This window comes from Melanotaenia boesemani, chromosome 13 (genome assembly GCF_017639745.1).
Source record: "Melanotaenia boesemani isolate fMelBoe1 chromosome 13, fMelBoe1.pri, whole genome shotgun sequence".
Classification (NCBI taxonomy): domain Eukaryota; kingdom Metazoa; phylum Chordata; class Actinopteri; order Atheriniformes; family Melanotaeniidae; genus Melanotaenia; species Melanotaenia boesemani.
The window spans coordinates 4,066,589-4,093,905 of record NC_055694.1 but is presented as its reverse complement, the minus strand read 5'-3'; the positions used below and the strand labels follow the sequence as shown (position 1 = coordinate 4,093,905).

Sequence of the window (27,317 nt, the reverse complement as noted above, 5' to 3'; positions counted from 1 at the left end):
GCTGTTCTGTGTCAGAGGCTGGACATTGTGCGTAGCACCGAACCCAAACTTTTTACGCACCGGCCCGCTGCCTCTCCTCCACCTCCATCTTTTTCTCCCGGTTTAACACATGAACATCTTCAGCTGCAGCGTTTCCTTTGTACACACCAGATTACGATGGATTAGCTATTTCTCTGGAGCCATGCTCTCATTCAGGGCTAATTTTGGGTCGAACCGCCGAGTCCTTGCAGGGAACCGATCCGGCTTGTTTCCGCATTCCCGCAGCCGCCGTGCGCACTGCAGGCGCGGAGCTAAGATCCACGATGTGAACAGAAAAAACCGGTTTCTCCGGCTTATCTCCCCAACCAGCGCAGGCGGGTCATTATGTTTGACGGCAGAGGCAGAAAGGTAACCCAGAGGACAGAAAGGCTGCTAGCTGTGGGCTTCGACGGGCCGTTTTCGGTGTTTTAATTAAGCCTGAAGCGCGTCTTTCTGATCGGTAACAGAATTAGAACAAAAGGCGGCCGCGCGCGCCCCTTCATGTCCCGGGATGGAGAGTTGCTGTCGCTCCTGTATGCCGTGTTTTGATGGGCTGTGGAACTGGATATGGCCCGACATTCGCTATCCGAACATCCCCAACCACCACAACCATGTCATCGCGAACCCGGGGGCCCATGAGGCTGAGATCCGCACCGTGTCCGGCGACATCCGCATCCCGTCGCCCAAGAAGCGGCCAGCGCAACTGTATGCGGCGCTGTTCGATTTCGAGGCTCGAAGCGACGAGGAGCTGACAGTGAAGGAGGGGGACAAGCTGTCTGTGATCGAGAAGAGAGGGGAGTACGTGCTGGCCAAGAAACTGACCGGGACCCTGGAGTCCGGACTGATCCCGGCGAATTACGTGGCTCTGCTGCAGGACGAGTTCGCCAAACACAAGTGAGTGTTAACAGTCCGCTTTAATAGATTTTCTTTTCTTTTCTTCTCTTTTGTTCTCTCTTCTCTCTCTCTCTGTCTTTTCTTTTCTTGATCTTATCCAAGGATCACCTGATCATTGTGTCCTGAGAAACTGGGCTACAATCTCTATTATTATTTCTGGTGGGTCACACTAATTTAGAAGCAGACAGAAAAGCTACAGACTGATACTACAAACAGAAACTGCACCGATACCTGGACTCGTCATCATCCTGCGCTAGGTCCTGGAAGAGACATTTGACACTATAAATAAAAAGCTGACAGTGACCAAAGTTTGACCTCTGTACAGATCCCATGGATTCCAAAACAGTTGTTACGCTGTGGAAAATGTAAATAAAAACAGAATGCAATGAATTACAAATATCATCAACCCATATTTTGTTCCCAGTACATAAACATCGTGTGGGATCATGAAAGAGACATTTTATCATCTGATGGAAACTATGAGCTGATAGCGAATCAGATGGCAGCAACACATCTGTAAACAGTAGTTCCAGGGATGTTCAGCATGGTGTAGCATCCCCTCTTTTTTTAACATCTGTCTGTAAACATCTGGGAAGTGAGGAGACCAGTTGCTGGAGTTTTAGGAGAGGAATGTTGTTCCATTCTGGTCTGATGCAGGATTCTAGCTGCTCTACAGTCCTGGACCTTGGTTGCTGGATTTCTGCCTCCATGATGCTCCAGATGTTGTGTATTGGTGAAAGTTCTGGACTGCAGGCAGGCCAGTTCAGCAGCCGGACTCTTCTCCTGTGAAGCCATGCTGCTGTGATGCTGGATGGATGCTTACAAAACAATAACCCAAACAGCTCCTGTCTGCCTTCACTCCTTAATCCAGAGCTACACTCCCTCTCCACAGTTACGCTCTGCCAGCGAAATACGCCTAGTGCTACCACCACAACGTGGCGCAGAATCAGTAGCTAGACTCTTCTCCTCTGTTGTTCCCCGGTGGTGGAACAATCTACCAAACTCCGTCCGATCTGCAGAGTCCTTATCCACTTCTAAGAGCAAGCTAAAGACTTTAAGGAGCATTTCCACGCTTAGCTTAACTCTTCTACTCAACAGAATGAGTTAGAAAGATTTGTCCAGATCTTTGGCTCAACCAAGTACTGAAGAAGCTGCGTGCACTTATGCCCAAAATGATGTTGTGTGATGAAATCGTGATGTTTGTATTTAAACAAAATGACTTACAAAAACTACAAAAAAAACCCACAAACTAATATATGTATAATATATATATATATATATATATATATATATATATATATATATATATATATATATATATGTATTATATGCACTGCCTCTAGCACTACATGGCAGCACCTGGGTCCAAGCAGTCTGACTATCACTTAATTATGACGTCCCATCCTGTTTGAATTCATGTTTGTATTGTTCTTACTCTCAAATGTGAGGAGCTTTGGATAAAAGCGTCTGCTAAATGACTGTAGAATAGAATAGAATAGAATAGAATTTGGTTTAGCATTGTCTTGCTGAAACCTGCAAGGTCTTCCCTGAAAGAGAACATTTCTATCATTCACCAGGAGGTGTTAAATTAGGTTTTTCATTAGTAAAATTATGCTTTAGACTGTCCACAGAGGTTAAACTGGAAATGAAAGTCAGTGTTTCTGGGAGATTCCAACCATGGTGAGGGACCTTGGATAATTACTGTACACACAGATTGCATCTAAAACAAAAGAAAACATTTGAATATGACATTAAATGCTTACATTTTGGCTGCAGGCCTACTGTAGGATGAACAGATTCATAGCCAGAAATGAGCTAAAATATTTATGTCTGCCTCCCTGTAGGGGTTTTAATGGGCACATTCAACTAGGAGGAGAAGTGTCCTTAGTAGAAAAAGCTGGGACATTATCTGAGTCCAGATTGACCTCTTTTGTCCAGAATGAGGAGAATTATGAGCTCTTTGAAAGTCTGAGAAGGTTGTTGTTTCCAGAAAGTTCCGCCTGTCAGAATTTTCCAAAGTCCAAGTTTGAATTTGCTTGATTCAACCAATTCAGTTAAATTCAGTGTAGCCGAATTATAGTCCAATTAAAAGAAATTCATTGTAAGAGCCACATTAGTCTAATTTATAGTAAATGCATTAATAAAAACCAGTTCATAAAAGAATGAGCTAGGAAACCAACAGATGGCATCAAATTGTCTCTTAAAACCTGAGATTTATCAGAAAGGAAAGTTTGAAGCTGGGTCTTACAGGTAGAGAGGGTGCTGCTTCCCGAAGCCAAACTCTATCAGAACCAGAACCAGGACGAACACCCATCCTGAAAAAATGCACCTTGAAAAACCAAATACATTCGTTAAACTGCTGTTTATTGATTTGAGCTCCGGTTTAAATTCAGGTCAGCCACATATTCTCCTTGAAAAATTGGTCCACATGAAGGTAAATCCCTCTTTGGTTAGGTGGTATTACTATTTCCTCACCAACAGACTGCTGCAAGTTAAATTTATTTCTGCTCCCTCAGACACAGTGATAGGGGTGCATCAGTTAACCATTTGACTTTGACTTTTCAGAACATTTTTGCACCAGAAATCCTAAATCATTTTGAGTTTACGTCCACAATGGACTTAAAAATACATTTAGGTTATGTGTTAAACTATTGATCAACTGATTGATCCTTATTTTGATTTATGCTAAAAGCTGAAAAATTTTCAGAAGGTCTGCGTGCACAGCAGATTGTGTAATTCCTTTTTGCCGCTGCATGATCCCGGTATCTAAATATGGCTGAGAGCATGCACATCTTCAGCACCCTGCAGCTGCAGGTCCTCCATTATTCATTCAGCTGCAGGGAGTCTTCATGTTTCAGCAGAGTCGTCTCTCAAAGGTTGAGTTGTGTTCATGTTGTTGACCCAACACTGACTCAACGTGTCACATCCCCACGCCTGAGACGTGGATCAGTACCACTGCATAGTGCTTGTTTTAGACATCAAAACAATGATAATGTTGATGTTTTGTTTAATTTAAGAAAATATCCAACAAAAAAGACAACACTTTTATAAATATTGATGCACTACTTATAGAGCCGCATTAACTAAAAGGCCCTTTTATCTGGTCCGCCTTCTAGTACCAGATTGTACCCCCTTTTTCTCCAGAACTGCCTTAATTCCTGGTGTGATTCAACAAGGAGGTGGAAACTTTCCTCAGAGGTTTTGCTCCATATTGACATGACAGCATCACACAGTTGCTGCAGGTTTGTCGGCTGCATCCATGATGAGAATCTCCCGTTCCACCACATCCCAAAGCTGCTCTACTGGACTGACATCTGGTGGCTGTGGAGGCCGTTGGAGTCCAGTGAACTCATCGTCATGTTCTAGAAAGCAGGTGGAGATGATCTGAGCTTTGTGACATGGTGCATTATCCTGCTGGAAGTAGCATCAGAAGATGCTCCACTGTGGTCATAAAGGGATGGACATGGTCAGAAACAATACTCAGGTAGGCTGTGCTGGTTAAACCAGGCCACGCTGGTACTAAGGAACCCAAAGTGGACCAAGAAAATCTCCCCCCACCATGACACCAACAGCAGCCTGAAGCGTTGATCCAAGGCAGGATGGATCCATGTTTTCATGATGCTTCCAGCAGATTCAGAGCCGAGCATCTGAATGTGGAGCTGAAATGGAGACTCATCAGACCAGCAACGTTTCTCCATCTTCTATTGTCCAGTGTTGGTGAGTGTGTGTGAATTGTAGCCTCAGTTTCCTGTTCTTAGCTGACAGGAGTGGAGGACAGGAGTTGAAATGGGGTAAATTTGGTTTTGTTTTTTTTTTGTTTTTTGTTGTTGTTGTTGTTGTTTTGGATGTCTTGAGGAAAGCATCATGCATCTTCAGCCTCGTTCTGTGGTGTGTTTGAGGACAGTGGGACATTTGTCAGTACCTACAGCATGGACTTTTTTCATTTTGTACAGTTAAAATGTAAAAACACAAAGAAAATCTAGACTTTGTTTGGGAATTTTAATTCATATTTAACACAGATAACTTGAATTAGTTGGAAAAATGACTGATCTCCTAATCCTATAGTAGCACTCAAGAATAATATCAGACTGAAAACAGTTTGATGGTTCTCTGTCAGCAGGATGATTTTTTTAAAACTGTTTTTCAGGGCTTTCTTTTGAGGGTGTCATTATTTTTTTAAGTATTTTGTCCTGGCATCTGTCTCCCGATGGAGTGTTTGTTGTTAGTTTCTGTGAAACCTGATCGTCATGCAGTGCAGACCCGCCCTACCTGCTAACGTCATGTAAATATAAGCTGCCAGCACAAACTCAGCCAGCACTGTGCCTCCTCATTTTTCTTCTGTTGTATTCTGTTGGTGAAAATATCCTCCTGTGTGCTGCGTTCTGCAGGATTCTGCAGAATTCTGCAGCACACGGTGGGTTCTGTTGTTCTAAATGACTGCATTAGGAAATAAAAGTTGTGTTTATCTCCTTCACTCTCTTTCAGCTCACATTGTGCGAAATGTGATCTGTTTGTGAGCTTCTGCTTATTTGTACTTGTGCTTTGCGTTTGTTCTAGCTCATGCATGAACCACATTCTTATTTCTTTTTGTCTGTTTTTCTTCTCTTTGTCTTCCTGTACATGCACTCATTCTCTCCTTCATCCCAACGACGTGTCTTTGAGTTCCATCGTTTATGATTCCTGGTTTATTGTCCGTTCATCTGTTGTCACCACCGACTTCCCACCACATCTTGTCTGCATGTCCATCTCCTCTTCGTGCAGGTGGTACTACGGGAACATTAACCGCGTGAAAGCTGAGAAGCTGCTGCTTGCATCCCAAAACAAAGATGGCGCCTTCCTGGTTCGCATCAGTGAGAGTCACAGCGACGAGTATACGATCTCTGGTGAGTTCCCCACCGGCTCATCCATCCTCTCAGTAATTAATGATTAGAAATCCTTCCTACATTCACAATTCATGAACAAACAAATTTTTAAACTAATAGGTTTTACTGCTATAAATGTATTTTGTACTCCAAAAACGTAGGAAAATCAAACAAAGGACACCATCCATCATCTCAGTATCATAAGTCGGTTGCCGCTGTTGTGTGTTTATATTTTAGCAACCTGAGACGTGACCTTTTTGGTTTTATTTTTATCTGTTTTTTTATTATATTTTTCCTATTTTACTACTTTTATTATATTTTATTCATTTTAATAGTTTTATTTAGTTGTTTTTCATGCATTTTATACTTTTATTTTACCTACCTTAAATGTGCATCACATTGTTCAGCTATGGCTGGTGTTTATAGTTACAGTGGGGCAAAAAAGTATTTAGTCAGCCACCAATTGTTCTCCCACTTAAAAAGATGAAAGAGGCCTGTGACTTTCATCGTAGGTAAACCTCAACTATGAGACAAAATGAGAAAAAAAATCCAGAAATCACATTGTCTGATTTTTAATGAATTAACTGGTAAATTTGTGGGTAAAATAAATATTTGGTCACCTACAAACAAGCAAGATTTTTGGCTCTCACAGACCTGTAACTTCTGCTTTAAGATGCTCCTCTGTCTCCCACTCGTTACCTGTAATAATGGCACCTGTTTGAACTCATTATCAGTATAAAACACACCTGTCCACAACCTCACAAACAGTCAGACTCCAATCCACTATGGCCAAGACCAAAGAGCTGTCAAAAGACAACAGAAACAAAATCATAGACCTGCACCAGGCTGGGAAGACTGAATCTGCAGTAAGTAAGCAGCTTGGTGTGAAAAAAATCAGTTGTGGGAGCAATTATTAGAAAATGGAGGACATACAAGACCACTGATAATCTCCCTCCATCTGGGGCTCCATGCAAGAGCTCACCCCGTGTGGTCAAAATGATCACGAGAACAGTGAGCGAAAATCCCAGAACCACACGGGGGGACCTAGTAAAAGACCTGCAGAGAGCTGGGACTAAAGTAATAAAGGCTACCATCAGTAACACACTACTTTGCCAGGGACTCAGATCCTGCAGAGCCAGGGGGGGTGGAAACATCATGCTCTGGGGCTGTTTTTCTGCAAAGGGACCAGGACGACTGATCCGTGTAAAGGAAAAAATGAATAGGGCCATGTATGGTGAGATTTTGCTGCTGTTGTTGAGTGAAAACCTCCTTCCTTCAGCAAGGGCATTAAAGATGAAACGTGGCTGGGTTTTTCAGCATGACAATGATTCCAAACACTCCGCTCGGTAAACAAAGGAGTGGCTTCATAAGAAGCATTTCAAGGTCCTGGAGTGGCCTAGCCAGTCTCCAGGTCTCAACCCCATAGAAAATCTTTGGAGGGAGTTGAAAGTCCATGTTGCCCAGTGACAGCCCCAAAACACCACTGCTGTAGAGGAGATCTGCTTGGAGGAACGGGCCAAAATACCAGCAACAGTGTGTGAAAACCTTGTGAAGACTTACAGAAAACATTTGACCTCTGTCATTGCCAACAAAGGGTATATAACAAAGTATTGAGATTAACTTTTGTTATTGACAAAATACTTTTTTTCCACCATAATTTTCCAATAAATTCTTTAAAAATCTGACAATGTGATTTTTCTGGATTTTTTTTTTTCTTTTTTCCTCATTTTGTCTCTCATACTTGAGGTATACCTACGATGAAAATTACAGGCCTCTCATCTTTTTAAGTGGGAAGACATGAGCCAAAATTCATATCCCAGTATTTATGTCTAAAAGTTGCTATACAATATATAAGGTTTAAATATCTACACTAACATTTATTGATGAGCCACCTGAAACCTTATTTCCTGTTAAATGTGCTTTTATTGTAGGCTAACTGTGTGACAGCAGCTGGCCCCATAAAACAGCATCTAAATCAACATCTTTCATACACATTTTGGACTTTTTTGTGAACCACTGTGTTTTGTGCTTTGATCGTAACCCAAACTCACTGATGTGCTATTTTTACAGCAGAAGGGAAATATTCAATAACGGAGGCAATACAGACATAAAAGTGCAAAGTGTTCAATAAGTTTGGTTATTTTGCGTCTCATGAACATATTTGTGCAATGAGCCACCCTGTTCATTCTTCCAGCCCGAAGTGAGGGAAAGGTTTTCCACTTCCGGATCCAGAGGTCAACTATTGGAGCGTACTTTGTCTCAGACAAGATCTCTTTTGCCACACTGGGGGAACTGGTCACCTTCTACCAGAAAAACCCTCGTAGCCTGGGTGTGCAGCTGGTGGGGCCCTGCGCTCAGCAGGTAGGACACCAATGATGTTACTTTTAGTTTCTGACCAACCTGCAAATTTTCTGACAGCTGTGAAGTAAGAAAGGAGGACTGTAGAAAAAAAGCCTATTTTATTTATGAAGTTCATATATTAGAGCCATACTATGTGTTACTGACATGCATTGTGTCACTATTTTTAGAAGGTGGCAGAGTAAATGAAGTAGAAAACTTACATTTTTGTGCCAGACCAGTGGCCTTTAAACTTTTGTTTCTAAGAAAATACAAAAGGCAATTTATGCATTAATCTAATTTCTACACCCACATTAGCCTATTCATGCTAGCTAATGAGCTGGAGCTCATCCCAGCTGCAATCAGGTGAGACTAATGAGGCAAACAACCATTGTCATTACCACACCAGACCAAATAATGTTAACCTGTATTAGTAGATGTGGAGAAAGAACCATAGGTTGTGTATTTCCCCTACAATCAGTTAGCTAGGAAATGCTGGCATTAGCATTGGAGAGGCTAACAACGAGCTTCTCTAGGCTGGTGACCCTCTACAATAGATATTTCCTTGAATATCCAATAGCAAGAAGATGCTGGCATGCTCAATGGAGAGGCTAATGACTAGCATGCCTAGACTGGTGCAGCCATTTTATCAAACATGACTGCCCACTTAATCATGGTGACCCCTGTGGCCAAGTGTCCACGCAGAAAAAATGCAATAAAATCATCATACATCAACATTTTTCTCTACTTTTTTTTTCATGAATCATTTAAACAACGTCTGTCCTGCTGAAAACTACAAACATTCAAACGTCTATACGATTTTAACCCTTTAAATACCAGTTAGAATTTTTGAATTTCTGCCTCATTCATTAAAAAAAAAATCACAAAAACTGAATTATTTTCCATATAATAAATAGTAGAGGGATGGGTCTTTGGTAGTGATTAAATATCAAATAGTAGCAATAAAATTGATTTGACCCTCATGGCCCTCATTTGACACTCAAAAAAACATCTATAAAATCATCATACATTAGTATTTTTTCTGCTTTTTTACATAAATCGCTTGAATGCCTTAAGAAGGGTACTGACAGAAAAACCAAACAAATTACCTAACAAATTATGTCTCATTGTGTGGAAAAGAATGAGATTTTTCTTTGGTGCAAGGCAACATCAGACTGGACTTTAAAGTTTCTTATCTCATTTTTAAAAACAAACAGATATAAATGTACTGAATTACTTATTTAACAGCAGTGCATGAGTACAGCAATCTTAAATCAACTTTAACAATCTTAAATAAGCTTCACATGCTTGGTCAAACATGTGAAAATATAACAAAATTTCTTCCTGGTTCAGTCAGAGCCAGTAGACGTAAACAACATGTAAAAATAAGCAAGGACAAAACCTCTTTGAAAAGGTTCACTCAGTTCAATTAGGAATTCAAAATCCAATGAAAAATATTTAATAAAGGGGATGAAATTGAGGGTAAAAAACAAAACAATAGCTCTAAGCTTGGTTGGTAGGTATTTAAAATAAAGAAATCAGCTCTCTTCAATGGTTTAGTGCATTTGTTTAATTATAAATTAGGGTATTTGTATTTATTGATCTCCAACACCAGTATTTAAAAAACTATCCAGCCTGATTTTCTTTACCTTATTCAAATGATGACATGTCTTTTCTGACTCTATATGCTCGCACGTTCACAATTCTCCTCCACCCTGATGTACAAAGACATGTGCACATGCGCACATGCACACACTCCCTCCAGCCGACAGGCGTGTGTGGGACAATATGTGGCATAAATAACAGATAATAACCAGGCTACACTAATTTACCCTCCATCCCACCGATAAAACTGACCTAGCATAGTTTGATCCTGGTTTTATTTAACGTTTACAGCTATTCATCATCGTCTCTGCTCTATCGTAGTAATCTGGGGTCTGCGTTGAGCTGGCTCTCTCAACCACGTTTTCAAGACCCAGCTAAACTTCTGATTGGTTATTAATGTGTTTGATTGCAAGCAAAGCTGCGTTCATCTCATACAATTAGTAGACTCAACATAACAGTAGTCCACATTAGCGCACATTTACTTATTACTGTTACTAACTTTTCATGTTTTGTTTTTTTTCTGGTGCAACACGGTGCCGGTGTTGTGCCCGACAGTAAATGTCTGCCAGAAACTGATTAGACGGCCGCCGCACAGCATGTTAACGCTGTGTCGCTCAGTTCTTTCTCTGGTATGTGGCTGTTCCTCTCGGTATGAAACATGGATTAATTACAGCTGCAGAGGTGCTGCAATCAGAAACGATATTCAGGCATGTTGCTTCACTGTTTAGGCTTCACGTGTTTACCTTATTCATTTTTAGAAAGTAAAGTCCAAATGATTTCAGTGTTGATTTACAAAGTTTCATTTCCACTGATCATGACTTTTTTTAACTGATTGCAGTACGTTTGCAGCATCTACGTGAAAGTGGTCTGTTTTCATTTAAGTTATACGTACCAACTGACCAACTAGTATCGTACTAGTACCTTATCAGTTTCTGGCAGATATTTACTCTAGGGCACAACACCGGGATACTTTACACCCTGAAACTACAAATCCATTGTAAAAACTGCTGAATGAAACAATATTCTTTACTTGTTTGGTAAAAGAAATCAGTCTTGTAGAGCTTTTTCACTCACACACCTCTCAGTGTTGGTGACTGCAGATTTAAAGCTTCTCTGAACTTTCACTGCGCAGGTTTTACACACAGCCGTTAAATGTGTTGGTTGAGGTGGCATGAAAAAGCTCCACATCCTTTTGCTCACTCCTCTTTGAAAGCAAATGTGAGCCTCCGCGAGCACCTTAACGCATGACGTCACTCAAAGCGCACAGCATAGAATTACACTAATAGATCTGCGCCTGTGGATCGGGCTAATATATACTAATATCGGATTGGTTCATCCCTAATTAAAGTAGGACATTTTTATGGATGTCAGTGGGTCACTTTTGGCCACGAGGGTCACCAGAAGGTGCCCAATTCTTCAACTGAGTTGAAAAAGACATCTGACAGAAAAAGACACTTATTTAAAAAAAATTGTCAAAAAAGAGATTATTGCAAAAATTCATGGCACTTGCTGCAATGCAACCGAAATGATCACCAACTAAAAGAAAAAGTTTAATAAATGGACAAAAAATGTCATGAAGAAGGCATAATTGGTGTGGTAACTAGCAAGCCAAAGCTAACTGAATTAGCCTCGTTAGTGTGTCTTCTTTTCTTTTCTAAGGTCCACATTTAAACTCCCAAAGTGTATAAATCTGAAAACACCACCGTTTCGTTTGTGTTCACAATCCAAGCGGTGTTTCCTGACCCATCACCGTTAATCTGCATGTGCAAACCCACCCAACATGAGTTTGTTCCATGTCTTTTTTTCTTATTGGTGCATTCATGTACCATTTACAGCCATGGCACATACACTACAGTGTTTTCAGTAGTTCTGTGGGAATGTTTCTTTTTTTTTTTTCATTATTCCATCCTTATGGGAAACTGAGATAAAATCAGCTTTGTTTCTGTGTGGACATAGTCCCAAAGTCACGTCTACACCAGAGTGTGAAAAACTGAATCTGGTTTGAACCAGTAAATGGCGTTTTCAGCCATTTTTAACCAACAAAAAAAATTAACATTTTAACAACAAAATAGTGGGTTTTAGTAACAATAGTCATATAATGTTGTTTACAACTCAAACATATTTTTGGCAATTAGATCACCTTTTTATATCACATGTTCAGTTTATTAAACTTAGACTTATAAAAAGTCATATTTTCAGCAAAATGCATCCAGTGGTGAAACTTACTCAGCAGCCATGTACAGCTGGTAAATATCCAACCTTTACAGTCATGTATATGTGTATATAAAGAATATTAATGGAAAAGTGACCAATGTCTGAATGCTGTTTCTTTTAAAGGTGTGATCTTCCAGATTGCCATGTTGTACTTTGTGTCTGTTTCTTTTTAGTAATCCATACCTGTTTGGTAAAAGTACTCATTAACTATAGATTTTTCTGCACATGTGGAAAGTGTAGAAAATGCTAGGCAGAAAGTATTTAAGATGTAGGGTCTGTTTTAGAAGGTTCAACTAACTCTGAGTCTAAAAAGAAACTACTTTGAGCTGAGCAACTCTGAGTTGCTGTGAGTTGGTTCAATAAACTGAGTATCTTTACCCAGAACTGGGCACCACAACAAAAAGCCTTCATCAGTGGAGCCCCAACATCTGGATTCACCATCGCAACCACTGACAAGAAGATAGCTATGTCACCCAGTTGGAGTGAGAGGTTTTATTGAAGCATATAAGCAAAACGAAGATGTATTTCATTAAGAACTGAAGTTGCTGAGGAGAGGGACGCATCATGGAAGAAAACTGCTGCCTGGAAGTTGGAATCCACAGGTCCACTGACTGAATATTTAACTGTAGGATGTGGGTTAAAATGTTGGTGGGTAGAACAAAATCTTAGTTTTATGTAGGTTCAATCCACCTGGGGACAAATACATGGAGGAAACTGAAACTGAAGTATAAAGACATCTTTTAGAATAGTAATGTGTTGTACTGGACCATGATTGTCTATTTCACACTCGATACACAAAATAAATGTTCAGGGGCTATTTCTACATCCAGTACACCTGAAGTTCACTTTTGGAGTCAGTTACCATGGTAACAGACTCCTGGTAAGACTCACCTCACTTTTTGGAACAGAAAACCCTGAGTTTTCCTCAACTCATGGTTAGCATACCACAATGTAGGTCGATGTATTATTACATCCCATGTAAACAATGTGCTACAACCACGTTTCCACCAAAACAAGACATCTTCAGAGTTGGACAAATGATACAAATTCACTAGTCAGCTTGTTGTGCGAATGCAGGGCAGAGCTATAAAGTGCAATAACGCTCACACACACTTCATCTGCATGCCGGTGGTCTCCTGTTGGTTTGCAAAATGGTCTTTTGCATAATTTAAAAGATGAAAGTCCAAAAAATTTGCTTACTGTGTAAGATAAATATAATTTTATGTGACATTAATTTAAATATCAACTTACACCAGTTTTAACTTGTCATGTTTGCCATTCATACAAATATTAATCAGTTTTAGTTTCTTCACTTTGTCACAGATACTGATTTAAAGCTTTGATAAATCCGACCTGTTTAGCCCGACCTCAGCAACTTGTCACACAAGCTGCTTCTCAAATATCCAGAAAAATAATTTTCTGTGTAAGTGCTTATGAAAGGTATAAAACAAAAAGATTAGAGTCGACATTTCACACTGATAGTGATCATTAAAGATACATATGATGCAGCAGAGCCTCTAGTTTTTAATCCAGAACGTTTAGTGTCTTTATGTGGAGCAGCTGTTGTCATGGCAGCAGACAGATTTACCGAGTGATGATTCATGCTTTATATACTTGAATTAATATTAAGAAATAAACATGTCAAGATGTAATTAAGTTGGGAATAACATTTTTGGATATGCTATGTTGTACAATTGTTTTAAAACTCGCCTGAAGAACTGGCAAAGCTCAAAGACTAGAAACGGACATGATGGTACTCGGTAGATATGGGGATATGTATGTATGTATATGGGTGTATATGTTCAGTATTTTTAATTAGTTCCAATGTCAGTTTGAGTCCTGCACATAATCAAATATATCAGCCATCAAACTCTTCTTTAGGACTTGAACGCTGACTGAGTTTCTGACTAATCTTGAACTACCTCAAAAGTGTACTTCAAGTCCTTTGGACAGTTCAGATTGAGACCATATGTAAGGCGAAAATTTTCTTTTTACAGTGTGATAACAGTCAAGAGTTCACCAGTGTGTTTCGTTTCCTGCAGCTTTTTCTCTGCTAAATAAGAAGTCAAAAACCTTCCAACCATGTCCGCCTCAAATTGAACCTTTCCTGCACAAATAAGTGTCTTAAATTCAACATTTGCTTCCATAAAGGTCAATCAGTGATTCTTCCCTCTTTTCTCTTCCCTTCTAGCGGAGGCTGTGATTGTGACGCCACGGACTAACTGAGGCAGACACACTCATGTGTGTGTTTTATTAACAAGATAAAAACATAGAACATGTATAAACACGTGTTCAGTGTGGACACAGGCGGTCCTCTCAGCAAGGGGAGAAACCTTTGTCTTGTGTGCTAAATTGTCAAGAAAAATATTTTTTCAAGGACTTTGAGGATGAAGTTGTAAAATTACGAGAAAAAGGTCGTAATTCGATCAGCATAAGGTTGTAATATTTTAACCAGTTCTTTTAGAAGAGGAACGTTGTTAAAACGAGGGCCGCGGAGCATTTCGTGAAGTTGTACTTCAGCATAGATTTCACAAACCAGGAGATACGTAATCTTTTGGAACATCAGCACCACATTATCATTAGTACCTGGACTTTGAAAGAAATCTGAGAGAAAAAGGCGGATTTGGAGGAAATCGCTGCTTTTGTGGGGGGGTGGCTAGAACTTTTTTCTCATAAAATTATGACTTTGCTCATCATTGAGGCTTCCTTGAAGCCTTTAAAAGATTTTTCTTTATTTGGCCCTAATACTCTGTCGTAATTGGCAAATTATTAGTAATAATGCAGGAGCTGCACATGAAAGCTGCACATCCAGTTTGTTTCCATTAAACATGCAGAGCTGGTTTGGCAGTTTCTGGAAGAGCAGAGTGACGCTGAGTATTGAAACACCTTACAGGAATATCCACACCCACAGCTTCTGTATTTCAGAGCCTCAAACAAAATGGCAAAAGTACACCACAGTCCACTTCATAAGGCCACTGTGCTAGTACTGCGTTGGACAACCTTTTTACTTTAGAACTGCCTTAATTCTTGATGTCATAGATCCAGTAAGGTGGTGGAATCATTCCTCTGAGATTTTGTTCCATATTAGCATGACAGCATCACACAGCTGCTGCAGGTTTGTCGGCTGCATCCATGATGAGAATCTCTGTTCCACCACATCCCAAAGCTGCTTTACTGCTGTGGTTCCTAACCTATTTTCCCTCAGGACCTCCTTCATGCAACTACCAGAAGTGATGAAAACAAGTTTGTTTTTATGCTTTCTTTGGCTGCTTCTCACTTTAAATGATAGATTTATAATTTTTCACATCAACTAACTTGTTTTAATATTTAAGCCGTGTTTTATACCATTTTCCCCCATTCCATTTTTCTGGTGTCCCATTTTATTTATTTTTAAATTTTTGTAATCTTATTTTATTTTTCTATTTTATTTTATTTTACTTATTTGATATTTTTTATCTTATTTTATTTTGTTATTAATTTTTTTGTCAGCTTTGACATCAATCTGATTTTTTTTTATTTCCCAGTGTTATAATATCCCCAGTGTGATTGGTGAGGGTTGGGACAGTGTGTCCAGGTGTGGTTATATGTACACATGGTTAAATGTCATGTATGTGTGACTCACTAGTTTCTGGTCCAGGGGATTTAATTTTTTTTTTTTTTTAGTAAAGCACTTTGTGTTTATATGAAAAAGTGCTTTATAAATAAAGTTTGACTGATTGATACTCCTATCATTCAAGTTTAAATGACACTAGAAAATCCAGTTTATACCCTGGTTAACATTTTATATTTACTTTTTCAAATTTTATTATATTCAGCTAACAAGCTATTTTTATGTGTATGTGATTGGCTAATTAGAAGTTTGTGTTAATGAGCAGTTGAACAGGGGGGCTTGATGAAGTGGTGTTTAGTTTTTAGTTAATGAAACAAATGAACAAAAAAGAAATCAGATCATGACAAACGTTTTCTGATCTAATCCTTATGTGTGCTCATATTTCTGTTTTTATTTGGTGAATTACTTGTTATTTTCTGTTCCATATATGAACAAACACGACAAGCTAAACACTTCTATATTTTATGTTTTCATTTTTAAATGATTGTCCATCTCATTTCATTCATTATTTCTCTTTTTTTTAATCAGTTTTATAGCTTTTTTAGACTTTATAAGGTATTAATGCTTTCTGTTAAAGTTAGAAAGTATAAATCTAGATTGTTTATGAAAGATGAATTTTTGAACACGTTCAAGTTTCAGTTTTCAGTCACATTTCAGACAGTTGTACCATCATTAACAAACAAGTTGCACTTAGATTTTTCATTTCATTGTTTTCTTCCATCAATCAAAAGTTAAATATGTGTTTTGGTGAACTTTTGATGACTGAACATTTCTAATTTTAAAACTTCTCTTTTAAATAAATGGAGGCATTTAGATAATATTATAAATGTCCTACAGTTAAAAGTGTTTTTTCATTTTTAGTTTCTGTTCCTTCATCTGAATCTGCTGCATGATTTCTGTTTCCTAAAGTAGATTTCTTTTAAATGGACAGGAAAGTCCCTGGTGGATCAAGGAAAACCTGCTTAAAGATTTAACTAGTTCCAAAAAAAATGGATGCTGTGTAAATAAAAACAGAATGCAATGGTTTGCAAGTCTTGCTAACACACATTTTATTCAGATTAGAACATAAGCAACATAAGTGTTGAAAATGAGACATGGAAAATGTGAGCTGAAAAAGCTGGAACAAGGGCTGGAAAAGTAACTGGTACAAAACAAGCATCTGAAGGAACTAATCAGCTTAACTGGCAACAGATCAGTAACATGACTGGGTATAAAAGGAGCATTTCAGAGAGTCTCTGGACAGAGCTTCACCAATCTGAGACAAACTGGGTCTAAAAATAGTGGAAAAATTCCAGAAAAATGTTCTGAAGATTCTAGTTCAGCAGCCGGACTCTTCTCCTGTGAAGCCATGCTGCTGTGATGGATGCAGGATGTGGTTCAGCATCGTCTTGCTGAAACCTGCAAGGCCTTCCCTGAAAGAGACGTTGTCTGGATGGGAGCAGATGTTGCTCTAAAACCTCCATGTACTTTTCAGCATTGATGGAGCTTCACAGATGTGGAAGCTGCCCACGCCATAGGCGCTAATGCAGCCCCATCCCATCAGAGCTGCAGCTGTTCACCTGTCCACTGACAACAAGCTGGATCTTTACTGGGCACCCAGTTCAACCCTGTAGATGGTTGGATCTTCAAAGCTTGCCATTTTTAACTGATAAACATCTTCTTTCTGCTCTATTGAAAAACAATATGGATTTATAACATTTAGAAATCACTGCATTCTGTTTTTATTGACATTTTACACAGTGTCCCAACATTTTTGGAACTGGGTTGTATTAGTGAAAATTTCATCACCAAATATCATTTTAATTTAAATGTTCACTTTTATGTGTGATAGTGCCCACTTTTCTTTTTTTTTTTATCTTTATTGAATATTTTCTATTTTGTGTTAAGTAAAGTTGCTAATGGAATGTTAGCCAACAGTTTCATTCGTCATGATCATCAATTGATTTTGTTCTAATTTTATTATTATTTTGTCCTTTTTATTTTAAAAGTCATCAGTTTTTTATTTATGAATCACCTCACTGATCTGTTTATTTAATCTTACGTTTATTGAACGCACTTGATCATTAGAGCAGAAATTTGTAGCACCTGATTGTTAATAAGAATAAATTTGTTGAATGATTTCTGAATTTGTGTGACTTTCATTTCGGCCTTATCTATCATTCACTTTTTTACACAACGCTGCTCAAGTTGTCTGAGATTATCTGAAAGAAAATGACAGCCATCAAACTAAAGAGAGAAATTAAAATACTGTGGTATCCAACACAACAAAACATTTGATTTTGACAGCATGGAAAAGGTGAAAAACCAAAAAAAAATATATTTTAGCACTATGCATAACAATGTTATGTTTGAAGGATAATTTACACGATGCAACTTAAAGAGTCTGAAACAAAATCAAAAGTCAATGACAAAAATCTTTTTCTATATAATTAAAAACTGTTTCCACTGGTATCTATTCATTTTACTAAAACAACTTTTAGATTTTTATTTTCTTATATCTTCTTATATATAATTTGCATCTACTTGCCATGAGTCCATATACATGGCAGCTGCCATATTTGTACCACCATTTTTACTACAGCTTCTCAATGGACAAACACCTGTGTGACTTGAGAATCCTGGCGGCTTCAACACTGCTGTGCAGGCTTTGTTTGATAGCAGCTAGTACACCGTTTGGAATATGTAACACCTTTCAAAGGACCATAGAAGAAGAGAGTACACATGTACACAATGTATAAGTTGTTACTGGATCCACTCACAGATCAAAGCATGTTTACATCTTGAAGAATTTTGGCCACTGATGGCCACCATCCATTTACAACTGTACTATGCCTATCTGAACCACTAGATGTAAAATTTTAAACTATATATATAAAATATATATATATATATATATATATATATATATATATATATATATATATATATATATATCCCAGTTTGAAAACCACTTGACTAAACTTTGGAACAATTAGCCAAAACACGCTAGTCAGGCTTTTTCACTGAGTGTAAATCTGGTTTGAAAACACACTTTTACTCCCTGACCTCCAGCTCAGTGTGACACATGACATTACTGTGATTTTTATGAACTCTATTATTATTTCATTTTTTTGTACTTTTATGGTGTGTTTATTGCATTTACTGTGTATCTCGTGTTTTTGGTTTTTATTATGTAGCCTTGTTGTTTTTAAGGCACTTATTGAAAAATTGGTGTTGTAATCCACCTCAGTCACTGACACTTCTAACTTTTCTTAAGATGAGCTATTTCTTCTTTAATATTTCATTATTATTATTAATATTAGGAGACAACACCACGTTTTGTTTTTTACATACAATATTTTACTTCTAAAGACATATACAGTGATGCTTTTTTATTTGTTAATCATCTTTTACTATTTATTTAATTTATTTAGATATATTTATAAAATATCTATTAAAAACTGTTTTCATATTTGTGTAATATGGATTTTCTATAAAAATATGGCTGTATCAGTTTCTTTTCCTGTTTATTGTTAAAGAAAATTTGGTAATTACAATATATGTACATATATATTACACAGTGAGTGGCAGTGTATTGAATGACTCACTGATGTCTGCTGAAGTGACAAATTTACTAATATACCATCCTCACCCATGAATGTTGTAGGAAAGTGTAGAAGTGTAGAATTAAAAGTAAGCTGTGTCATCTTTGTGCAGAGGGAACTCTTCGACATGGAGCCATGGGAGAGGCCGCGGGAGGAGTTCAAACTTCAGAGGAAGCTGGGAGAAGGACATTTTGGAGAGGTGTGGGAGGCCGCCTGGACCAAAGGGAACAAGAAGGTGGCCATAAAAATGCTGAAACAAGGTAGAGATGCTGGTGTTTAAAAAGCAGTCCAGAAATGTTTCCATACTAGCCCATATTTTTTCTTTTACAACAGACAATGTAGGAAAAAAAAATCCTTCTGCACAGTCAGGTTTTTTTATGGCTTGAATCCACTGGCAGAACATAGCTGACACCACTGCAGTGACAAACAAAGCATGACATGCATACGAGAAAAGCCTGAAGCTTTCAGCTAAAGGTGGCAGTGACAGACCAGATTTGCAGCATTATGGGCTTTGAACAGACTGACATCAGCTCATATCAGATAGCACAATCATCTGGGTGTGTTGGTGCATCCCTTGCCAAAAAGATAAAAATGAACCGGAAAGCTATCTTTCTCGGATACTTCAGCACTTCCAGGAAGGTAATGTCGTGAATCAAAGTTTTAAAACTTTTTTTCACTCTTGTAAAGTGGACAATAATCTCCCTGTGAATTCCAGTACGGTATTGGAGGTGGAGTTGTGTAACTTACTGAGATTTATTGTAACATGGCTGTAGGAATGCTGTGGCTGAAAGGGAACTGATAAAGATGGAAGCATTTATATGGTTAGCTGAGTTATGCAGTTCAGTCAGTGTGCCAGTCTTTTCCTCTTACTGATCAATACAGGAATAGAGAAATTTACAGGCATCCAGCTTCTTCTGGGAGTGTTTGGTCATACTTGCTTCTTGGACCCAGGCTGATGCTTCCCTGGAGGTTGGGGAGGGGCTGGGGGGTTGGGAATGGTGGAGTTAGCTTAATGCCTGCAGAGACCAACTCCTTCATATGGTCGTGAATTCCACTTTAATACCCAATCATGATGCTAACCTGTTTCCAGTTAACCAGTTCACCTGCAAAATGTTCCAAACAGGTGTTCAGTTTTGTTGATCCTGTTCAGGTTTGTTGGAACTTTTGCAAACTGAGTGAAGGAGTGGATTTGTAAGCCGAGGACGCTGCAGGTTTGAAACCTGGTCTTCACTCAACTTCACTCTGGTCTTGTTGCAGAAATCAAATGTAAAATGAGCGAATATTTGAACATGAAATATTGGGTCTTTGTGGTGCATTCACTTAAATATAGGTTGAGAAGGATTTATAAATCACATTTTCAGGTTTTATTCCCATTTCACACGTTGTCTCTACTTATTGGAACTGGGGTTCATACACAGAAGAGGAACTTTTCTAAATTTGTGTTGGAAAGAAAAAAGACAGATTCGATTATAAACAGAGAATGCGGAAAAAAAGACAACATTTTGTGTTTCTGTTCTTCTGCTCCAGAGGACACGAAGCAGGATGAGTTTGTGAAGGAGGTTCAGGCGCTTAAGAGTCTCCATCATCCTCGGCTCATCCAGCTGTTAGCCATGTGCTCCAGAGGAGAGCCAGTCTACATTGTGACTGAACTCATGAGCAAAGGAAGCCTCAAGTCGTACCTTTCCTGTGAGTGCTCAAACACACACATACACACACACACACACACACACACACACACACACACACACACACACACACACACACACACACAGAAATACCTTTGCTGCACTCCCATCTGAATCAATCAAATAAAAAGAGTCATAAAAGTGAATCAAAGTCCTTCTGTATCTGGAACACATTTTATCTCTGTTGCAGAGGTGTTTCTTTGTGTTTTTAATCTCCTGTTTCTGAATTCAGACAATGCTGAGGCTTCAGTATGAAAGGAGAGAAAGAAAGGCAGTTGATGCAAGCTTTTCTTTGGTTTGAGGACTTCAGCCCCTCCAACATGTTTGGAAATCCCTCAGAAACAGAATTTAGGCCTTCAATCTTTTCCACTTAAGTCCAAACGAAGCAGGGTTATAATCTGTGTTCTGGCAGCTCCTCTAAGGAGAGAAAAAGCTTTGACATCATACAAAAGGCTTTAATCACAAGGTGTACTATGAGGAAGCATGCAGGAGCTGATTCAGCATATTTGTGCTGCTGTATGTCAGTCAACATGTTTTTACTCCACATATCTGCTTTCTACATATTTACACTCATCACCCACTTCATCAGGTCCACCTTCTAGTACTGGGTTAAGACCCCTTATCACTTCAAGACTGCTTCATTGTTGGTGTGATAGATTCAACAAGGTGTTGGAAAAATCCCTCAGAGGTTTTCTCCATATTGACATGACAGCATCACACAGTTGCTGCAGGTTTGTCGGCTGAAGTGCTGATGCGATTTTTAAAATGGCCTCTTGTTTAGGTTGTAGTCAGAGGAGTTTCCAGAGAAATATCCATGACTCAGCTGATTGTGTGTGTGTGTGTGTGTTTTAAGCTGCTGAAGGCCAGGTGCTGACATCAGCTCATCTCATCTACATGGGCAGTCAGATTGCAGATGGTATGGCCTACTTGGAGGACAGAAACATCGTCCACAGAGATCTGGCAGCCAGGAACATTTTGGTGGGAGACGATCTGGTCTGCAAGGTGGCTGACTTTGGACTGGCTCGGATAATTAGGGTAAGCCGGGAATGGCTGTATTTAAACAAGACCGTGAAGCCATGTTGTTTTTAAATGTGTGTATTCTTCCGTAATGAAGTAACCTGAACTGGTCACGCAGTAAGGGGTCTGGATCTGGTTCAGTCTGGCTTTCCTCACTGACCTTGCCTTGTGCAGATCAGTGAGGTTGTTCAAGGCTGTGCCAGCTATTTACTGCACACCCTGACTCCAAGCCAGCAGATAAAGTTAAAAGTTGATAAGGACTCAATGAAACAAGAATAAAACATTCTCTTGAAAGCAAAGTCCACATTAAAAACACAAAGCTTCTGATAAAATCTATGTCTGTCTATCTATCTATCTATCTATCTATCTATCTATCTATCTATCTATCTATCTATCTATCTGTCTGTCTGTCTGTCTGTCTGTCTGTCTGTCTGTCTGTCTGTCTGTCTGTCTGTCTGTCTGTCTCTTATCCATCCATCCATCCAACCAACCAACAAATAATTCTAAAATGATTTAAAAGTCTTAAAGTGAACAAACATATTGCTGAAGAACCTGCATTAAACCAGTAAAATTTCAAAACACATCATCATCACTAACACCAGCATCTTCATCATCATTGTTCAAAGTTCAAGGAATCTTTATTATCCTGTGTGGGTGATTTGTTTTACAGCAGTCAGTGCACAATCACACAAACAATAAATATCTAAAAGGATTATGATATTAGATAAAAAAAAGAGCTACTTGTTCAGCTTCTTCAACATGGCGATGGCTGCAGGGATAAAATAATATTTATGTCTGTTAGTCTTGTATCTTGGCAGGATGGACCTGCGCCCTGCTGGAAGCAGCAGAAACTCATGAGCCAAGGGGGGGCTTTGATCCGCAAGGGCTGAACAGGCCTTCAGGACTCTGGTGTGATGCAGGGCTGAGAGGTCATTCAGGGCGATTGCTGCAATTTTCCCACACAGTCTTACAATCCCCTGCAATCTTTTCTCATTTTTGAGGGAAGGTGAGCCGAACCAGCAGATAAAAGAGAAAGTTGAAAGGGATTCAATAAACAAGAGTAAAACATTTGCATAAAAGTCCTGTCAACATTAAAACTACGAAGCTTCTGATAAAAATACATATGCTGGTCAGCGTTCCTGCTCACAACGCTGACATGAAGGTCAAAGGACAGCCTGTCATCCAGGCGTATGAACCAGCTCCACTGCTTGGTTCTCATGGCATCAAGACATGTGATATGCTGCCATAAGATGTAACACAGAAGACTCAGAACACACCATGCGGGTCTCGCATGGAATTTTATTGCCTAAAACTTTCAGAAGTAGAAAAAAAAACAGCTACATGTTTGTTGCAGTGACCCAACCTAAATACGGTATATCTGCTTAACTTTGTCATTCAGCAGGAGGCTAATTAAAAAGCATGAAGCTGAATGCTGTACAGGCTGTTTGAAAATTTAAAGCAGATGGAGCTAATTCAGGATGTCTTAACCTTCCACCTATCACCATCCATCTCTCCAGGACAGTGTTTACACGGCCAGTCGCAACACAAAGATCCCGGTCCGGTGGACGGCTCCCGAGGCTGCGCTTTACCAGCGCTTCTCTGTGAAATCCGATGTTTGGTCATTCGGGGTTCTACTCTACGAGATGATGTCACGTGGGAAAATGCCTTATGAAGGTATGCTAAGAATTTCTTCCTAGTTTTTTGTGTGTGAACAAACCTGATTTTTAATCCAGGGAAGTATTTAAAGTATGAACACCTATCAGTTAAAGAATGCAGGCATAAGAGCAAAACATACAGTGTAGTTTTTATTAATAAAATGAAAATTCACGGCAAAAGTCATCTTTAGGAACTTCAGTTTGATTCCGAGAGTCCAAAATAATCCAACACAATCAAGTTAGAGAGGATCATATTTATATCAGTTCATTAAAAAGTAGCGTAGATCAGGAAGCAAATGGAGCAGGTGGAAGAGAAACAACTTCTTTATGACAGGAATAGACTGCATTAATTAACCTGATATGGGAAATGAAAAAAAATAATAAAAAAATAAAATAAAATAAACAGAATGCCACATATCCTCATCTCCACTTTATCAGACCTACTTTCTGGTACTGGGTTAGACCCCTTTTTCCTTCAAGACTGCTTCATTGTTGGTGTCATAAATTCAACAAGGTGGTGGAAACCTTCCTCAGAGGTTTTCTCCATATTAACATGACAGCATCACACAGTTGCTGCAGGTTTGTCGGCTGCATCCATGATGAGAATCTCCCGTTCCACCACATCCCAAAGCTGCTCTACTGGACTGAGATCTGGTGGCTGTGGAGGCCGTTGGAGTCCAGTGAACTCATCGTCATGTTCTAGAAAGCAGGTGGAGATGATCTGAGCTTTGTGACATGGTGCATTATCCTGCTGGAAGTAGCATCAGAAGATGCTCCACTGTGGTCATAAAGGGATGGACATGGTCAGCAATAATACTCAGGTAGGCTGTGCTGGTTAAACCAGGCCACGTTGGTACTAAGGGGCCCAAAGTGGGCCAAGAAAACATCTCCCCACAATTACACCAGCAGCAGCCTGACATGTTGGTCCAGGGCAGGATGTATCCATGTTTTCATGATGTTTCCACCAAATTCTGAGCCTGAGACCCTACAAACCAGCAACGTTTCTCCATCTTCTATTGTCCAGTGTTGGTGAGTCTGTGTGAATTGTAGCCAAAGTTTCCTGTTCTTGGCTGACAGGAGTGGCACCATTCTCTGTAAAGCCCAGTAAACTTTATCAGGTGGACCTGATAAAGTTGATGGTGTGTGTTTGTACAAACAGTAGAGAGAAGAGTGTTGCATCATGGGATGTCCCCCAGTAGCAGCAGAAAATAAATAATGACAAATAGTCATCCGGGTCATGTCAAAGTATAAAATTATTCCAAAAGAAAAGGTCTAAGGCATAAAGGTTCAACCCAAACTGGTTCTCTAGGAACTGGACCCTCAGAACAGGAACCTGACAGCTGTTTTTGTTCATGAAACTTAAATAACCAGCAGTACACGTGCAGTCTGAGAGCAAAGTGCTCTGAAATGGAAACATGGAACTACAAGTTCACTAAGAGCTTTATATGAGAGAAGGAGGAATTTAAATTCTATTCAGGATTTAATGGAGCCAGAGAAAAGAAGCTAAAATGAGGGAAATATTGTTCCTCTCTCTAAGTTCTGTCAGAAACCTCACCACAACATTTTGGACCTGTTTGAGGCTATTTGGACATTTTCTTGGACAGACTGATAAAAAAAACAGGAATTTTATTAATCAAGTTAATCAAGAAATAACAAAGATGCTGACCAATCTTTCTGCATCTGGAGAACAGAATATTAATTATTTTAACAACATTATGAAGGTAAAAGACAACAGATTCAGAAACCCATCCTATGTGGGAGTTAAAGGGAATTTCCTTGTTAAAACAAAGTATTACCGGATAATCACAGAGTTCCTGGACGTAATGCCATCATAAGTAGCTGTGTAGTAAACTATTTCAAGTTGTGTTTGATAGTTAAACTAATATTGTGTATTGTATTTATGTGCTGGTTGTGAGAGGTTGTTTTCTATGAGCTGCCCATTTGGGCGTAAACTATCTGACTGGAATAACTTAACTTTGAACAAATCAGTGAGCCACATTTCTGCATCGCCTTATTGTTATTTAATCTCCATGAATACTCATACAGTTTATTTTTAGTCTTTCTAGCACACACTGCCCTGAATACTTAGCGGTGCATTAAATACAGATTAATTCAGACCTAAAAATAGTCACTCTGCAAAAAGGATTTTTTTAGTTTCTTGATGGTTACAAAGAAGAATATTTGCTTTATTGTTACATAAAATGACTTGTATCATATGTTAAAAAATAATTTTTACTCCCAATAGAACATAAACAACATATCAGATGTTGAGACATTTTACCATTTCATGGCAAATATGTGCTCATTTTTTATTTGATGGCAGAAACATATCTGTAAAAAGTTGGAACAGGAGCAACAAAAGACTGAAAAGTAATTGGGACAAATCAATAACAACCAGAGGAGCATCTCTCAGAGTCTGTCAGATGGATCGAAGTCCACCAATCTGAAACAAACTGGGTGTGATAATGCTGAACAACTTAACTTCATGTAAAATTGTGAAGACTTTAATGATCCCACCATCTTCAGTGTATGACATTATCAAAAGATTGGGAAAATGGAGGAATCTCTGTATGCCTGGGACAAAGTTAAATTAAAAACTGGAAATGTTCAAAAAGACAAAAAAAAAAGCATAAAAACAGCAGAAATGAAAAACAAAGATTAAAATATAAATAAGAAAAAACAGAACAATAAAACAGCTATAAATGACACACAGGCGCTTTAAGAAATTTAAAATAACACAAGTACAAACAAAAGGTAAAAGATTAAGATACAGATGACAACTCACACTTGCTTGAAAGCCAAAGAGTCAAAGTGTGTTTTTAAGAAAAAACAAGAGAAAGAGCCTGTCTGACCTGCAGCTCATTCCACATTTTAGGAGCTAAAACTGAAATGGCTCGGTCTCCTCTGGATTTATACACCGTTTTCAGGAAAGCTAAAAGCATCTGGTCAGCTGACCTAACAGCGTGAGATGGCGTGTAAGTATGAAGCAGCTCAGACACATTAAAAGAGGCAAAACCATGAAGAGACCTAAAAACAAATAAAAGAATCTTAAAGGAAGACTTCCAGAAACCACTGTCTGTGAACAAAGCTCACCCCAACATCCACAAATGCAGGTTTCCAATCTAACTTTTTTCGGAATTGGGGTTGTACCTTGACTTTATTATGTAGAAGGAATAAAGTTGACTTTGTTAAAAAGACAGTAGCTGAAGGAGGATGAGGAGGGTGGGATGGAGAAGAAGCTGTCAAATCAAAGAGGACAAATAAAGAATCTTTCTCAGGCTAAAAGAAAAACATTGATTTTGGAGCCAGCTAGCCTAGTTTTAGGGGTGTTTGATCACAATACAATATATTGATTTAATGTTTGTCCATGTCCCAAATTCGGCCAGGATGAGTTCTTGGTCCAGTTCGATTCAAGGGCCAGCTAGCTTAGTTATAGGAGTGTAAATTAAAAATTTGGTCATGTTAAAAAAAAGTTAAATTTTTCACCTGACAACTGCTTTGTTTGTTTTTCTTCAGGGAAAAGCAATAAGGAAGTGTTGGACATTTTATCATCTGGATTTCGGCTGCCGTGTCCAACCCGCTGTCCTCAGAATATTTATCGCATTATGATGGACTGCTGGGCTGCTGAGCCCTCCAAAAGACCTTCGTTCCATGCACTGCACAGCCAGCTTGATACAATATATGCCAGGATCTATTTCAAGACCATAGAAGTGTAGATGGAAGAAATCTCTGTAGGGGAGGGATGAAATCTGCTGACAAAGGTTGAAGGACAGAATGAAGATAAATGGTAAGGAATATTCTTCTACATATGGTCCACTTTCACAACAGGACGACAT

The 27,317-nt window shown here is 38.9% G+C and overlaps 1 protein-coding gene across 1 annotated transcript; it reads left to right on the top strand.

Annotated features, from left to right (window-relative positions):
• Nucleotides 1-113: 113 nt before the first annotated feature.
• zgc:194282 (tyrosine-protein kinase Srms) lies at nucleotides 114-27,317 on the top strand. The gene is made up of 8 exons (XM_042003266.1): nucleotides 114-912; nucleotides 5,674-5,795; nucleotides 7,969-8,135; nucleotides 19,237-19,384; nucleotides 20,652-20,810; nucleotides 21,663-21,844; nucleotides 23,344-23,500; nucleotides 26,998-27,317. The coding sequence occupies exons 1-8, from the start codon at nucleotides 530-532 to the stop codon at nucleotides 27,195-27,197; spliced, it is 1,518 nt and encodes a 505-aa protein (XP_041859200.1). The 5' UTR covers nucleotides 114-529; the 3' UTR covers nucleotides 27,198-27,317.

Excerpts from the sequence above, each read along its gene's own strand:
- zgc:194282 (XM_042003266.1), top strand. The coding sequence starts at position 530 with ATGGAGAGTTGCTGTCGCTCCTGTATGCCGTGTTTTGATGGGCTGTGG. Across the intron at positions 5,796-7,968 it reads CGACGAGTATACGATCTCTG|CCCGAAGTGAGGGAAAGGTT; the intron begins GTGAGTTCCCCA and ends TCATTCTTCCAG. Across the intron at positions 19,385-20,651 it reads CATAAAAATGCTGAAACAAG|AGGACACGAAGCAGGATGAG; the intron begins GTAGAGATGCTG and ends CTTCTGCTCCAG.